The sequence below is a fragment of the Lissotriton vulgaris genome, chromosome 8 (genome assembly GCF_964263255.1).
Source record: "Lissotriton vulgaris chromosome 8, aLisVul1.2, whole genome shotgun sequence".
Classification (NCBI taxonomy): Eukaryota; Metazoa; Chordata; class Amphibia; order Caudata; family Salamandridae; genus Lissotriton; species Lissotriton vulgaris.
Genome location: NC_141696.1, coordinates 340,838,725 through 340,855,881, shown reverse-complemented (window position 1 = coordinate 340,855,881; position 17,157 = coordinate 340,838,725). Strand labels below are relative to the sequence as shown.

Sequence of the window (17,157 nt, the reverse complement as noted above, 5' to 3'; positions counted from 1 at the left end):
TTGCCGTCCCTCTTAATTTGATTGTGGTTCCTCGACTTGGGTGCAGAAATTCTTTGCCTTTTATGATTGCATTACAATTTGCACAATTGTGGCAAGGTAAAGTACCTTTATATGAATGTTGTTTCTGATCATCCTTTTGGTTTAGTAATTCTTTGATGTTCTTGGTACCTTGGTATGCAAATCTGGGTGTACTCGAATTTATACCATTTAAAACATCCTCCAAAGTTAATAAGGACCAACGTTTTAAGATCATTCTTTTAATTTGTTGACTCAGTTGAATATTTAGAGAGGAAAAACATTCTCTGTTCCTCTTTGGGTATGATTGGCATTCTTAATAGGCTCGTGCGATCCAGTTTGTATTTTGGATACAGCTTCCTCCAGGATACCTGTTGGGTAATAGCGCTCTTTAAATTTAGTTGTGATGGTTTGCATGCTTTCATTGAAGGCTTTCTCTGCGGAAGAGATTCTTTTTAATCTCAACATTTGAGAATAAGAGTGTTTCTTGAGCGAGCATTGGTGAAAACTTTGAAAATGTAGCAAATTGTTTGTCTGTACTTTTAGTATAGACTGTGGTTTCCAATTTTCCATTTGTGTGATGTATCATGACATCCAAAAATGTTATCTGACTTTTGTGTATGGTGTATGTGAACTCGATCCTCTTGTTTACCCGATTCAATTTGGATATGACTCGGGTTAATTCATATTCAGACCCCTTCCATAAAATGTCATCGATGTACCTTTTGTATAAAAGGAGATTGTCCAACCATTCACGATTATTCAAGATGTTGTCAAGTTCAAAACGGTACATGAAAATGTTCGCATACGCGGGAGCCGCACAATTTCCCATCGGTGTACCGGAAGATTGAATGAAAAATTTGTTGCTACAGCTAAAGTAGCTGTGGTAAAGTGTGAAATGGAGTAAATCCATAAGAAATGTTTTCACATCTTCATCCATGTCTGCCATCATTAAAAAGGATGCCACTGCTTCGAATCCAAGATTGTGAGGAATTTAGGTGTATAACGATTTGACGTTGATAGTACACAAAATCATCTCCTTGGTATACACGGCTGCGTTCTGATGTTTGATGTTTGTGGGTTTTTATATAGCGCTCTGTCACTCCAAGGAGCATCCTGGTGCTTTGACTTCGTAGCTGACATATTGTACGATGTTTTTATCTGCGTTCATGTTGTTATAGACAATTAGACCAGAGCTTTACATTTTGATTCTGACAATCCGTAGATCCAGGTTTTTAAGGATTTTTTAAAAATCTGTTCTGATATGAGACAGAGGTCCGTGGGGAGTGTGTTCCAGGCTTTGGCTCCAAGAACTGCCAGTGATTTTCCACCCTTGGTGGCAAGTCTGAACTTGGGGACAGTCATCAGATTGGCCGTGGCTGACCTGAGTTCTCTGGAGGGATAATACCTGTGAAATCTGTTGGTCAGATATTTTGGGCCACGTTTGTGAAAACACCTGAATGTGATCACGAGGACTTTGAATAAAATCCGCTTCTGAATGGGAAGCCAGTGCAACCTGTCCAGGGCGGCTGACGCTGATGATCTTCTGGGCCACCTTAGGATCAGCCGCGCCGCCGCATTTTGAACCATCTGCAATTTGTGCAGGGTAGATTTTGTTACCCCGGCATACAGACTGTTACAGTAGTCAATTCTAGATGTAATTAGAGCGATTGCTACTGTTCGGCGGGTAGGCAGTGGTAAGTAATCAAAGAATTTGCGTAGTCCTTTTATGATGTTAAAACAGACGGCTGCTATTTCTTTAGATTGTTGCTTAAAAGAAAGCATGTTGTCAAATTTTATGCCCAGGTTACGGGTTGCATTGATGGTATTAGGCGGGGCTTCCGCATCTGATGGCCAACAGGTGTGTGGAGAAAACAAATTGTTTTTCCCGAATGGTAGGACCACTGTTTTTGCAGAGCTGCATTTAAGATGATTATCATGCATCCAGTTGAAAGTCGCCGTCAGACACTCTTTTAGATCCCGTTCTGCCTTATCTGTATCATCATCCAGAATCAGGACCAGTTGGGTGTCGTCGGCGTATGCAACCGTGTTCACATTAAAGGATGCAATTAGATTGATCAGGGGTGCCATGTACAAATTTAATAAGGTAGGGCTCAAACTAGAGCCCTGAGGTACCCCTGAGCCAATCTCTCTCTGAATAGTATTGTCCTAACCTGATTATTTGTTTTCTGTGTAACAGAACATTTGTGAACCAGTTCAACACGGTGCCCCCTATAACAGCCTCAGCTAGGCGATGTAATAGGATGGCATGGGACACCGTATCGAAAGCTGCCAATAGATAAAGGAGGATAAGGACAGCCTTACCCCCCTGATCTAGTGCAGTTCTTATGGTTTCTGTTGTGGATAGTAGAGCTGATTCAGTAGAATGGTTAGCTCTGAAACCTGCCTGGTTAGGGTGTAAGATATTATTTGCCTCCAGGAATGTTGATAGCTGTTTATTAACCAGGGTTTCAGCACATTTACATAATGCAGGGAGTTGGGAAATCGGTCGCAGGTTTGTTAGAACAGAGGGATCATGTAAGGTCTTTTTTTGCAGGGGTTTTACAATAGCAGTTTTCCATGCGCTGGGGACTTCTCCAGATTGAAGTGAGGCATTGATAATGTCATTGATCATGGGGTTTACTTCCTCTTTGATCGCATGAATTAGTGAGGGAGGGCATGGGTCAAGTGGCGAGCCAGATTTAATTTTTAACATGGTTTGCAAGGTGTCTGCCTTATCAATCAGGTCAAAAGTATTCCATCTGGTTGTCGTCCCAGGATTACTTCCTTGTATGCTGTTTTCATTATTTAGGGGAATAACTGGAAAATTCTTCGTAATGTTAACGATCTTTTGTTCAAAGTAGTCTGCAATCTCATTGCAAAAACTTTGTGATGGTGGTATGTCCTGAGATAAGATTTTTGGGTTTCGGAAACTTGTAACAATCCTATTTGTAAAATAAGTTGTTTTAGTTCGTTTTAGTTCGTTTGATAAGTGCATGATAGATCTGTCTAGCTATTTTGAAATTGGCCTGGTCGTCATCGTCATAGTGCTTACGCCATTTGCGTTCAAGTCTGCGAACTATACGTCGTGTATCTTTTAATTCCTCTGTAAACCAGGGAGCTGAGATTTTCCCCTGTTTGGACATGGATTTTTTTATTACTTCCGGAAGTCAGTTTCTCACCTATGGCTCTCATCCATTTTTCATAACTAAGATTGTCAAGAACAACATTTCCTACTATCTCTGGTTTGTTCTCTCTAACCCAGTTAGGTAGATCCGGGTGGTCAATGATTTTAGTCCAGCATGGAGTTGGTTTCTCATTTCTAAATTTATCTGATTTTACAGTTTTAATTTCTTCTGTTTTAAGGTGAAATGCAATAAATTTATGATCAGTCCAAGTTTGGAGCAAGGGCGTGGAGACATTAATGGACTTTAGATTAGAGCAAATACAGTCTAACACATGGCCCGCTGTATGTGTTGGGTCATTCGTGAGAATTGTAGGCCCCAACACATGCATTATGTCTTTAAAATGTAGTGCGTTTGGGTCGCTAATGTTGTCAAGATGAAGATTTAAATCTCCCATTAAGGTGAAATTAGCGGCCTTAAGTGTCATACTGGTGAGTACTTCTCCCAAGCTTTCTAGGAAATGGCTTGTTTGTCCTGGTGGGCGATAAATTAATGCCCCTGAGAACGTGAAAGAGTCATGGGCTTGTAAATTGAAAGCTAAGCATTCAGCACCTTTTATATCAGGTAATTCCTGAATACTACATGTGAGGGTTTCTCGATGAATGACAGCAATCCCTCCTCCTCTTTGTATGGGTCTGTCCAGTCTCTGTATCGTATATCCAAGTGGGAGTGCACATACAATGTCTGGGTTGGACCAGTGTTTTAGCCATGTTTCCGTGACCATGAGACAGTCCAAATTACTTTCTATGATCAGGTCATGAATGTGTAGTGCATTCTTACACATAGAGCGTGCATTAATCAGTCCTCCCTTGATAGATTTGTGTGTAATTTTCGGAGTAAACTTCACATAAGGTTGTAGTGTTTGTTTACACGTCATACAGGAAATGAGTCCTAGCCATCTGTCTACTTCTATAGGATGTTGGCATTGCTTATTACCAGGGTTTAAGGACAGTAGCTTTTCTCTGGTTATCTGACCTGAAGGCATTATTGGTGAGTGGAGCAAATGCTACAGCCCCCAGCCCGTCCTTAGCGCGGACGGGCGCAGACGGGCTGACTCTGGCGTGACTCTGGCGCTGGCGAGGCGCGTCCGCTGACGCGGAGAGCGTACGTTTCCTTTTGTAGGGATCACTAGAGCGCTGTCCCAGCTGGCGCCTCCCACTCAAGATGGCTGCCGTTGGGAGTCTTACCTTCGACTCGGTACACAGCCCTAAGATCGGCTGTAACCGACAACGTGCAGGGAAAATGATTCGCAGGGGCGGGGTAGGTGCAAAGCAATAAAGAAATGGTATTTTAAAAAGAAATGGTATTTTTAAAATTTCGCCGTCTAAAATTAGTTACAATGCGCTTTTAGTCAGCAACAATTGTATACAGTTTAGCTTTCTTCTACCTCCCGGGTCAAGCCTCAGGAGGGGTCCAATATATTACGCAAGTGTCAGAGCAATGAGTCTCGCGCCTGCTCTCACTGGGCTCCTTTTGTAGGGATCGCTAGAGCGCTGTCCCAGCTGCCGCCTCCCACTCAAGATGGCTGCCGTTGGGAGTCTTACCTTCGACTCAGTACACAGCCCTAAGATCGGCTGTAACCGACAACGTGCAGGGAAAATGATTCGCAGGGGCGGGGTAGGTGCAAAGCAATAAAGAAATAGTATTTTAAAAAGAAATGGTATTTTTAAAATTTCGCCGTCTAAAATTAGTTACAATGCGCTTTTAGTCAGCAACAATTGTATACAGTTTAGCTTTCTTCTACCTCCCGGCTCAAGCCTCAGGAGGGGTCCAATATATTACGCAAGTGTCAGAGCAATGAGTCTCGCGCCTGCTCTCACTGCGCTCCTTTTGTAGGGATCGCTAGAGCGCTGTCCCAGCTGCCGCCTCCCACTCAAGGTGGCTGCCGTTGGGAGTCTTACCTTCGACTCGGTACACAGCCCTAAGATCGGCTGTAACCGACAACGTGCAGGGAAAATGATTCGCAGGGGCGGGGTAGGTGCAAAGCAATAAAGAAATGGTATTTTAAAAAGAAATGGTATTTTTAAAATTTCGCTGTCTAAAATTAGTTACAATGCGCTTTTAGTCAGCAACAATTGTATACAGTTTAGCTTTTTTCTACCTCCCGGCTCAAGCCTCAGGAGGGGTCCAATATATTACGCAAGTGTCAGAGCAATGCTCCTCCAAAATGGTGAGAAAATTGGTAGTGTCTTTTATGTATGTTGTCATGGTTTGTACTATGGGTTGTAGGTGTTTATCTAGATACTTCCCGACGGGCTCATGTATAGAATTAAACCGTAGACACTATGGGCCTACTTGGTGGATGGGTTGGATGTTTATGCACCTTAGGGATCATATAAATATAAGGTAATGCAGGATTTGCTCAATAATTCTTTTTCTTTGCATCCAATGGTCCCATGGTTTATAGCTTGGTCAATGATGGTAGTGAGTATTTTAATGAATTCTTTGGTTGGATCCTGGTCAATTTTGTAATATGTGTTGGTATCATACACCTATTCATTCACACGGTTCATATAGAAATCTGTGTCCACGATGACGAGGGCCCCGCCTTTGTCGACCTGTAGAATTGTGATGTTGGGATTCTTTAAAGTTGCTATTCTTTAACTGAAAGATTTGTGAATTTACGTTTGGGTTGTTTGTAAATTAATTCAATATCCTTTGAAATTACTTTCTCGAAAGCATCCAAAGCCTTGTGACTGGTGGGGGGTATAAACTTACTCCTGTTCCGTAATCCCATGAGGGTATCCATAGGTGGTTCTCCTGCTATAGGAATAACATTAGAAAAGAAATGTTTTAATCTTAAGGATCTCATGAATTTATAAATGCATACCTGGGTATCCAATAGGTTAGAATGAAATGTCGATACAAATGTAGTCCCTTTTTGTAACACTTGAGTTTCGAAACGAGTAATCTTTAGTTTGGAAAGGTTAATAACTACTTTTTTTGACTCCTCATGTTTTTCGCTAGTGAATCCTCTTGGATTGTTTCTTTGACTCTTCCTGGTTCTTCCAATGGGGTGTGACCTTTCTCTAAAAAGGCCACGTTCGAAGTAGTTGATGGCGCTGTTCCATCAGATGTAGATGATTTTTCACTGCTCTTACTTTGATCCTGTATTCCGAAAGGAGAAGTGTGGCTCACTGGTTAGAGCAGGCAGACCCTGAAGCAGAGGTCAGACCAGGGTTCAATTCCCGACGCGGCAGGGTGTTGACCTCAAAATGTCCACGGACTCGATAATTCTCGCTTCGGTGCCTGACCTAATCATGGGTTCACACTCTGCAACTCTGGGCATTAAGCTTGCTTAATCTCCACAACTGCCCCCCCCTGCGGCGGGATGCCTGGCTTTCACCTTGGGGATGCCCTGTAGGGGCTATCTCACAGGGAAAAACCAGGACGGGTTCCCAAGGCAAGCGCGGAGATACCCCTTCGGGGGTCGATTCTGGCGCTATATAAGAAACATAATAATAATAATAAGGGTACCTCCTACGTTGTGACTCATCCGATGATGATGTTTCATCCATAGATCTACCGGAGTTTGATTTTTGCTGTTTGCGTCGGGCATACATGTCTGCCCAGTTATATACTTACCCTAATTTATAGTCCAGGGTGTCTCTTTGAATTTCCTGATTTTCCCTTCATTATTTTTTTTGTGTGTATGTATCAAGCTGTTTATTGATGTCATTCAGTATGTCATCTAATTCCTCTGAAGTAAGCATTTGACTTAGTTCATGTTTGAGTTGTTGTGATTCTTTCAAGAGATCTAAGGAGCATTTATTGAGTATTGCTTGCCACTTTTCAGTAATTTTTTTATTGTTTTTGCATAGTGTTGATTTGAGCGAGATACGTAATCTTCGAGGTATCCCCTGTACTCTGTGATATTTTATGAGCGTACGGGCATGCAGTAGTTGGTTCACTATTTGCTTTGACATGTAGAGCAGTTGTTAAATATTACTCTGTTTGGATCCAGTGCTTGTTGTTAAGTTTTCTGTTTCTTCGATTAATGAGTATATCCGTTGTGTATCTTCAGTATCTTCAGAATATCTGAATATCTGATCAGTGAGATTTATTATGTCTTCAAATTGCATGGTACTGGTGGGTGCGAGGTGCTTTTTTACTCGGTGTGAAAATTGATATGAAAATAACATCATGAGAAGTAAAAAAATCTCAAGAAAATTCAAATAAAACTTTATTCAAAGGAACTTTCAACAAAATTGTAGATGAAGTGTTTCTAAACGTCATAGTTTTGAGTGCTTTTGGGGACGTTGTTCACTTTCGGAATAACGCTACAGGAGGTATTTTTCTTGGTACATATCCTATCTTTCCTCAAGTTTCCATGGTACATAGTACCGTTTTCTTCTACTTCCATGAGTTGGACGATGTGTGATCGTTAAAATCAACTATATATTGCCCCTCGTTTTCGCCAGCCCCTTTTATTTCACCCAGGCAACTGTCTTCTTTTTCCTCTTCTTCATGCTGGACTTCCACCTGGTGTTTTTTTTCATATCGCCAGTTTCTGCCTGCTGGCAGTCTTCCTCAGTCGGTGGCATTGGTTCTTGGACAGTTGCCCTTGTTTTCCTATAATAGGTAATTCACTCTACTTCTTACTCTTATGTGGCATTGTGCTGCTGTTTTCCCGCCTTGTCTTTCTGTCCCTATTTCAGTTAGTTTTAAGCTCTTCTTTACGACAGCAGGGTGTATTATCTCTGCCCCTCCTTGGTTACCTTTGCTCTTGAATTATCCACCGATCCTCCACTTCTTGTCGTCCTCCTCCCTAACAAAGGATGTGGATTACCGTCGGAGGAGTGGATATATATTTGGCTTCTGTGTCTACAGGTATTTCTGTGTTAATGTGCAGATTTATCCTTCTGTACATTAACATTTGGATGTCTCTGCATGTACATGCCTCGCTTCAATTCATCTCTTATAGCTGTATATACTTCAGGTATATCGGAGTCTGTTTTCACATGTGGTCATCTGGCCTTATGTACGGAGTATGTTGCTGCATTTTACCTACACCTTCTTGGTATCCTGGTTCAACTTTATTGGTTGCACTCATCTGTTTCCTTCCTTCTCTTCAATGAGCATCTCTGATACATTGTTTCAGGGGATGTCTTGTATATCTTTTAGGTTCCTAGTGTAAGAGTGTTTCTTTACTGTTCTCGTTTTTCTAGAGATGCTCTTCACCATTCATTGTTCTTTTCTTTTATCCATCATTCTTTCATTAGAGGCGCCTGTTTTAAAATCTTTTCGTGGGATAGTTTCCTTACGATAAGTGGGCGCTCTTATTCGTTGTATGTGTTCACTGCAGCAGAGCTCTCTGTGTATGCTACTTCCATTGGTTTTGAGCCTGGAATATATGGACTATTGTCATTGGTTGTGTTTGATTTCCCGATCGTGGATTGCATCTCTTTTTGGGGCTGCCTCTTTTGCTGATTCTATACTGTTTCTCGTGGGCTTTTATCTTTCTTCTCCCCATGGGCTTTCCATAGCCCTTCTCAGAGCTCAGTCCTTAGGTGTACATCTTTCTTCACCTATCATTTTTCGGATAGGTTGGTCCCTTCTATCTTTGGACCGACTTCTCCTGTTTGGGGATCTTTGGTAAGGTTGGTTTGCAGCCCCTCCTCTAAGGATGGTATTGCTTGAGTATTTGATTCTAAGATGAGGAATCTGCGGCTTGATGTCTCTATCAGATGGACAAGCTACTTATTTTCGGTAGCGCCTCATCTGGTAAAGACAGGATCTAGCTGCAGATTCCTTATCAATCCTCCCTGCTCTGCAAACTGAGGGCCCAGTGGTCTCCTAGATCCCTTCTTTGCATTCTACTGCGGGTGTGTCTATCTGTACTTGCTGATACATGATTTTTCCCTTTTTGGGCGCACTCTTTCTTGAGGCTGGTTTTCTACAACGTGGATCTGTATTGTTGGCGTGGGATTGGTCACAAAGAAACTGACGTCAGCTCACCGGGGAGGGCTAATATGGACTCTGTTGACATCACATTATGGAGACAACACGCTATGGAGTCACTCGCCGTCCTCCACCCACACTCAGAGGTGCTGCTCAGTAAATGTATGGATCCAGTCTGGCACCTGGTGAGGATTCTAAGATAAGGAATCTGCAGCTAGATCCTGCCTCTACAAGATAAGGTGTTACCGAAGATCTGTAACTTGTCCTTCAGGTCTTTGGATATGAATGCTTTTGGACAGACTGACCAAGCATTGGCAACATCAATAGGTGTGGTCTTGTTAAGCATGGCAGTTTTTTCTGTTTCTGCAAACGGACACCACATACAAAGGAAAAATTAGTGACTCTGCCTTTACACTGAGTGCACTCCCTTTCTGGCAAATTTTTTAAAGAGATCCGGCAAAATTATATCACTTCCAGTACAACACAGTCAAAGGATTGCCTTCTGCTGAATGCTGTATTGGGTGGAAGCAACATGTGAATGGTACTTGAACATACTAGTAGATACTGACCTCACTAAGAGCCCATATATGTCAGTACTTGTGTATATATATTTTTATTATGAATGTGTGGGAATCCATGAGGCTAGCAGAAAAATTATAGCTGCCTAAATGTCTGGCCTAAAAAGATGTATGAAACTGCAGATTAAGATAAATTTCGGTGTTGCTGAATGTTATTTTCTTTCTTTTTGTTATAGGTATTGTTTGTTGAGAACATTGAAGCAGTGTCAGGCACTAAGGGAATCCCTCATTGCCCCTGGTAAAGAGATTGCATGGCATGGCCGAACAAAGGATGAGCCTGCTCATTACTGTAACATTTGTGAGGTGAGGAGATACTTGCTGCATCAAGAAATTGGTTTGATGGAATACAGTATTTAAATGGTATTAACTCCTTTTCCTTCTCCCTTACCTCTGCATCCGCTCGTCATTTCTACAGCCCTTGATCTGAGGTGAGTCCATCTATGGAGACGGACAACTCGCTTTCATGATAAACTTTACATGGAAGACTTCCTGGGCCTTGTGACCCATGTGGTATATATATCCACCTCACCACCTCCATTTTCCTCACTTTGGATCAAGATGGCATTCTCTTTCTCTAATTTTCTCCAAATTTGCGAACATTTGTATTCCATTTGAAAGGTGGTCTATCACAACGCTTTTTTTTTTTCTTCTTTTTTTTCTTTTTTTTTTTTTTTTTTTTTCAGAATCCTTTCTCTCAAAGGCATTTAATTTTCTCTACATCTGGTCTCGAGCAAAGACTGCAACATTGGATATTGCTCCAAATGCTCTCTTGGACTTGCAATTCAATATGGTTTCCTATTTTTTTTTTTAAGTGTCATTTGTCACTGTTTTTCCGGTTTGAGCCAGTCCCACATTTCTCATATTTAAGTTCTGATTATTTTAGTATATTGACACATTCATTTTTCCATGCTCTTCTGTTTCCTTATTCCTTTTAACCATGCAGCATACATCAATTCTTTATTGGGTACTTTCTAATGTTCAGGTTTACAGCAATGTTAACTTACCACAGTGTTAAGGGAGATCTGGAATATGTTTAATTTGCTAGGGGGCCACATATCGTGAGACCAATGCCAATTGATTTCCCAGGCTTAGTGTCACTTCTGAGGGGCAACATAATGAATATTGTTGCTACCCTTTTCTGGATTCTTTCCCTAAAATATATCTGTTAGAAAGTTGGTCATAATTCTTAGCGATTTCTTACAGTACAAGTAATCCTGTGAAGATTTTGGGAGTCTATATGCCTGTTAAATAGGATACTCTGAAGTTTATGATCACTTATTTGTAAAGCCTTTTGAGGTGTTGCAGATGGTTTCCACCATTTTGAATTTCCACATTTGTAGGACTTTGAAGACCAGATAAATCTTTAATAGATTACCACGTTATTTGCCTAAGTGCACGCTCCATAATCATTGCATTGTGAGTAAGATTCACATTGAACCCCTTCCTTTTGAATATATATTTTTTGTGTTGATGTCCAATAAACACTAGACAGTCTATTCAATGTCCAATTTTTATTTATTATGATCAACACTTTTATTCAACAATTTTATTTTGGATTGGCTTTGTTGCCTCTTTTGGAAGTGAAACTGTCCAATCCACACTGATTAACAATCAGTTTTCTTCCCACAGGGGAGAAGTCTTGTTTTCTTTTTAACATGAGTCACTCTAAGTGCTTGTTGTCCTGTGAGGCTTCCAGTCATTTCTAATTTACTTTTTGGTCAAGGTGTTGCAGCGTGGCCTGTTTGGACTTCTTCCACTCATTTTATTTTAATCATTTAGTTACTTACAATCATGTAAGGTCACCACCATATTCCTTAGCCACGATTGTGAGTTCTCAAGACAAACTAGAGTTCTACTTGCTTTCTGCTGCATGTTGCCCAGTCTATTTTACTTAGGAAAATTTCTGCGGAGTAGCGACATTTAGATGTTGAACTTTTCACGTACTCGCTCTTTCTTTGTATTGTCAACTTTTTGGGCACTTGGAGTCCGCTTAATGACTCGGGAAACAGCCTATTTGTTGATCCTTTAATTGTAAGTGAACTGATATATTTCTTGTTGTACAAAATGAATCGCCTCAGGGCACAAATAGTTGTTGTTACTACCCAATACTTTGCCTTGTGGGGAGGTCGGGCTGCGTCGTCCCACCAGATTTGGTACCTATGACTCTGTTATTACTCCCAGGTCTCTGTACCGAATGCAGTATTCTAGTGTTATATAACTGACTACTACAATGAGCGCCCAGCTGTCATCCTGATTTGTCTGTTGTAATGTCCACAGTAAACGTAAGTCCTTGAAAACTGTCTTCATCCATTATGGGTTTGCATTAGATTTTGATGACACATTTTCTGCCCTCAGTAAGCCCCTAGGAATTGTTAAGAGGGTCAGTGGAGAAGTCAGTTTCTTATTTGCATCCACCTGCCCCCTAAAATAAGGTGCTTTCCACTATGCAGCTTTTAGCACATTGATTTCACCACATGAACACTATTGCATATGGGCTTAATGCAGTAATCCATCTGACTGTACTTGCACAGGTGGTAATTGATATTTCAATTCATGCAAAGGTAAGCTTTTCCACTTCAGATTATGGCATTATCCAGTATTAGGGTATCTTTCATAGATTCACATGCCTGAATCATTCCCTGTCGTCGGGAGGAGTCCCCGGTACATAAAGTAATGTCCCATTAGACATACAGAGTAATGGGCCAAATGCCTCACATTAGTAACATATCCAGGTCCTTTTGAATAAGGACCAAACTCTAGAGAGCAACCAATCAGCCGCCACCACCCTCTGGAACCTTCCTGGAAGGAGCTCTAGTCCCTTAGATTTTCTAACGCACGTTGTGCGAAGGAGTCTTCACTGGGCTCTGCTCCGGTTCTTTCAAAATCTTTGAATTTGAGGTATTTTCTTTGGAATTTTCTCTATCCGAGTGAAGTCTATACTGTCTTTATGTCGGATACCCCTAAAAAAGCTTTATCTGAAAGAAACAGGAGTATTAGATTCCTTACCTTAGAATATCTCCAGGCGTCAGACTGGATCCAGAAACTTTTTCGGACGAAGCCTACCCCTGCGCGTCGGTAGGCTTCGTCCGCGTCCGTCGTCGGCGCCGGAATGACGTCGCCGGAGTACTTAGACGCCGCCCTCGCGTGCTGACGTCAGTTCTTCTTTTTTCCGCGCCAGCTAGCGCAGATCCGGAGAAGCTCTACCCCTTAGTCAATTTTTGACTAAACTTTTTTGATCTGTTTTTCTCGAGTCGTTCGACTCCTACGGTGCCGGTAGGGATGCCCGGGTTCAAACCCCGCGTCGATTGCAGCCGACTGATGTCGGTTACCGCCCTCATCGCCGGTGTCCTCATTGTCTGGGCCCCAACCACGATGACCGAGCCTGCTCCGATTGTCGGGCTCTGATGTCCAAGGCTTGACGGGAGCAGTCCCGCAAGCGACTTGAGCTCCGGCAGTTGGCCCCGCGCCATTCAAGGTCCAGGAGGAGGTTGAGGGACCGGTCGCTGGGTCGGAGTCGTCGTAGCTCCGAGAGTCGGCATCGGTCTTGGGGCTCAAGATCCTCAGATAAGAGGCATGAGAGATCGGGTAGGCGTCATCGCTCTTCCAAACATCCCCCCCCCCCCTTACGCTCGCCCGACGTGGCCGGGGATTCGGGTGACTCCGCCCGCGCAGCTCCGCCGGAATCGCGGCCTGCCCCATACCTTGCGTCCCTGGGCATGACACGACGCCGGAGGACATCGAGCGCTACCTCATGGCCATGAGGTCGCTCCCTCCTCCGTCGGGATCCGCGGCGCCTTCGGGCACAGCGGCCTCGATTGGGGGGGCCTGGCGGGTCGGATGCTTCGGCCCCAACGCCGCCGGGCGCAGCCGGCGACTTAGGTCCCCGCGCCGCAGGCCCCTGCTGGATCCGGTTCTGGGTAGTCGCCGGTCGACCTAGCTGGCGTCGGCCCCTAGGATGTCACCTCCGAGCGACGCCGTCCCCGATTCTACCCTGGATTCGGTTCCGGCGCCGCTCTCAACGTCGCTTGGAGATTTTTACTTCAATGAGCGGCCCCATCCTTTAAACCTGAATTTCAGATGATAGGTGAGGAGGGAGATTGGGAGGGGTCTGTGGACCCTCAGGCATAGGAGTGCCAGTCTAAACAGGACTCCCCTCCAACCGTGGCTACGGAGGAGGGGGCTGCCTACAGTGTAGTGTTGATGCGGGCGGCCAGGGCATTGGGCCTAAAGCTCCCCGTCGCGGCCGTGAGGACTAACCTCCTCACTGAGGTCCTTAAACTGCAGGCAAGCTCGGCTGAGCCTCTGCTGCCGTTTAATGAGGCCTTGTGTGACATTCTTTTGGGCACTTGGTCCAAGCCCGCTACAGATCTGCCTGTAGATAGGAACGTGGCCAGACGCTACCGCCCGGCTCCGGGCCACCCTTGCTTCTTGTCCACCCACCCCACCCCGAGAGCCTGGTTATCCAGGCCTCTACTTCCCAGAACGCATTCCCAACGGCTCTGCCCGATCGGGAATCCAAGAGGTACGAGCAATTCGGTAAGAAGGTGTTCTCGTCCCTGAGTTTAGGACTGCGGTCAGTCAATACCGCATGCCTCTTGGGCTGCTACTCCCACTCTCTTTGGGACACTGTCGCGGACGTGCTGCCACAATGTCCAGAGGGGGTTTGGACTAAACTCGCCCAAGCCCTTGCGGAGAGGCGAGATACGGCATGCTATTCCATCCGGTGCGGGCTGGATACCACAGACTCACTAGGCGACCATTCCTGGGCACTGTAAGTGCAGTGCTGCCATTAAGAGTATATGGTGCTGAGAGGTTGTCATTACGAACTCCACAGCACCATGATGGCTTTACTGAAGACTGAGAAGTTTGATATGAAACATCTCAGCACATTAAACCCGCACTGATGCCAGTGTGGGATTTAATGTAAAATGCACGACAGAGGGCATCTTAGAGATGCCCCCTGAAACCTAACCAGCTCCCAGTGTCCTGACTGCGTGGCCACTGAGGCTGCCACCACCAGACATGTTTCTGGACCCCTGGGTCGAGAGGCTGCCGTTCTCGGGGGCCTGAAACAATGCACAGCCTGGGACGAGGTGCCAAGCCTCCTCCCCCAGGATGGGCATGGGAAGCTTCAAAGGCATACCACCTTTGTGAGCTTCTCCAGGCCACTTGCTGTACTCGGCAACTGTCCCCTACTGGTTCTGATCCCCACTCTGGTGGGAAATCCTAAGTGAGGAAAGGGGGTGTGCCAGCCTATGCCAACCCCACCCCTCAGGTGGAAGAGGCGCAGTGAAGCACGACTCCGGGCTCTGGCCATCTTGAAGAAGGGGAGTCCTGTCCAATCACAGCTGGGCTCCTGCCCCCTCCCACAGGAGAGGAGCAGGCTAGGGGCCAGAACCCATTGGTCCCTGCCCTTGCCCTACCTGTAACGCCCCTAAATTTAGTATTTAGGGGCACAATGAACCTTCCTTCCTCAGATACCGATTGCAACAAGAAACAAGAAGACCTGCTGTGCAGCTGCTAACAAGAGGACAACACCAACTGACTTGACCTCAGAACCCTACAGGCCTGTTGATCCTTGAACCTGCTCCTGCAAAACTCCGGCGTCTCCTGCGGACAGCAACCTCGAAAACCCCGGAGGACCTGCCTGCCTTGAACCTTCCAAAAGACTGGGACTCCCACGAGCAGTGGTTCTGCTCAAAGAGCAATACCCCTGGTGCCAGCCAAGAACCGCAAATCCAGCACACTCTGCACCCGCCATGCCCGGCCTGTGCCTGAGTGACCCAAGACCACGAGGATGCCCCCCCCCCCCGTGACTGTGACCCGGAGTCCAGCGCCTAAAGACCCTCCTCGATGACTCAGACAACTCCTGCAGCCTCTGAACCAGGGATCCCTCCAACCCCGACCAGCTCAGGGTAAGATTTCCCGACGCCAAAAGACACCCCTGCACCCGGTGCCCCGCGGTCCCTTTTCCTTCGCCTTCTCCAAGATCTCAACTCTCGAAGTGGTGGTCGCACCGAAAGGATCTCCGAGCCTGCAGCCTTTGTTCACTTTTTAACTTTCCCATGGCATAACATTGAGCGCCCGACGGCTCAAAAAGCACCCTGCACCCAGCCGCCTGAGTGCCGCTGGAAGTGCAACTACTACCCTACTCTACTTCCCCACTTGCCCCGAGTAAGAGACCAGGAGCTCAGCTCCCACAGCTGCGTGGCCTGCTTGCTTGCAGCCACCAACCGAAGCCCCACCCTCCATAGGATTGCATTGGGCCTACTCTGCACCCGGATGCCCCAGTGCTGCTGCGGGTGTAACTATTGTACCTTTCCGACCCTGGGAGACCCCTGAGTCTATGCCCAGAACCGTAGCTCTACCAGTCGAGTACTTACCTAAAAGCCGATAACTCGCTTTCCTTCCATAGGATAACATTGACTGGTTTCACTTGAAATTTCATGTGTGGGGAGTTTTTAAACTTTAAAATATTCATCTAAAATCAGCTGAATAACGAATTCTGAATTACTCACCTGTGATCAGGAGAGAAGCCAGTGCTGCACATTTTAGCCCAGCACTGAACCGTAAAAGTAATTAGAAGTGCACTTACCAGTAACTTGAATTTCCTCCCATAGGATAACATTATTGGTATTCACTGAAAAGTTTCTAAGTGTCAGTGTCAACTTTGAAAATATATTTATATTCTTTAAAAAATCACAACTGTAATCAAAATGCTTTTACTTAACTGTTTACAGATTATGTCCCAGGACTGAAACAAGGATCCAGTCCTGTGGTTAGAAAAGTAATCTATAAAGTAATCAATTGCATTTATCTAGAAAAACCCATTGAGCTCAATGTTAAATTGTGTTTGAAATGGTGTTGCCTATTGCAGCCACTGTAGCTATTGTACTTACAAAGTCTATTGCCTTTTTGCAAAGTAACTACCTAAAGTCACTCATATTGAGAAAAGTATATTTTGACACCTTGTTGGTTCTAAAATAAAACTATATCTTTTGATATAAAACCATTGGCCTAGAGTTCAGTTCTCGAGTGTGTGACACCATTTGCTGACTTAGTGTGTGCAACAAATGCTTTACACTGTCCTCTGATGCTGCCTTACTGCTCGACCAAAATACCACTTTAGAGAGTAAGGTTATATCTAACTTTCTCTGCCATACTCTGGAGACTGGGGACTCTATACACACTGTACCTTACTTTGGTCGTGTATATATATATATATATATATATATATATATATATATATATATATATATATATATATTTAGAGCCACTTTCTTACAGTAGGCCATGAGCATTTTCAGTTTACAGTTCTCCCGTTTGGCCTTACCAGCGCCTCTCAGGTGTTCACGAAAGTGATGGTGGTGGTCGCAGCTTATCTGCGCAGATCAGGGGTTCCAGTCTTCCCCTATCTCGATGACTGGCTGTTGAAGGGGGGCTGGCTCCAGTCTGTTGTCTCCCACCTCCAGACTACG

The 17,157-nt window shown here is 44.5% G+C and overlaps 1 protein-coding gene across 1 annotated transcript in view; it reads left to right on the top strand.

Annotated features, from left to right (window-relative positions):
• KDM6A (lysine demethylase 6A) overlaps positions 1–17,157 on the top strand; it is a 789,178-nt gene that overhangs the window by 750,256 nt on the left and 21,765 nt on the right. Inside the window, exon 17 of the mRNA XM_086936102.1 lies at positions 9,856–9,982. Coding sequence (XP_086792228.1) covers positions 9,856–9,982 — 127 coding nt within the window. The remainder of the gene's footprint in view (positions 1–9,855; positions 9,983–17,157) is intronic.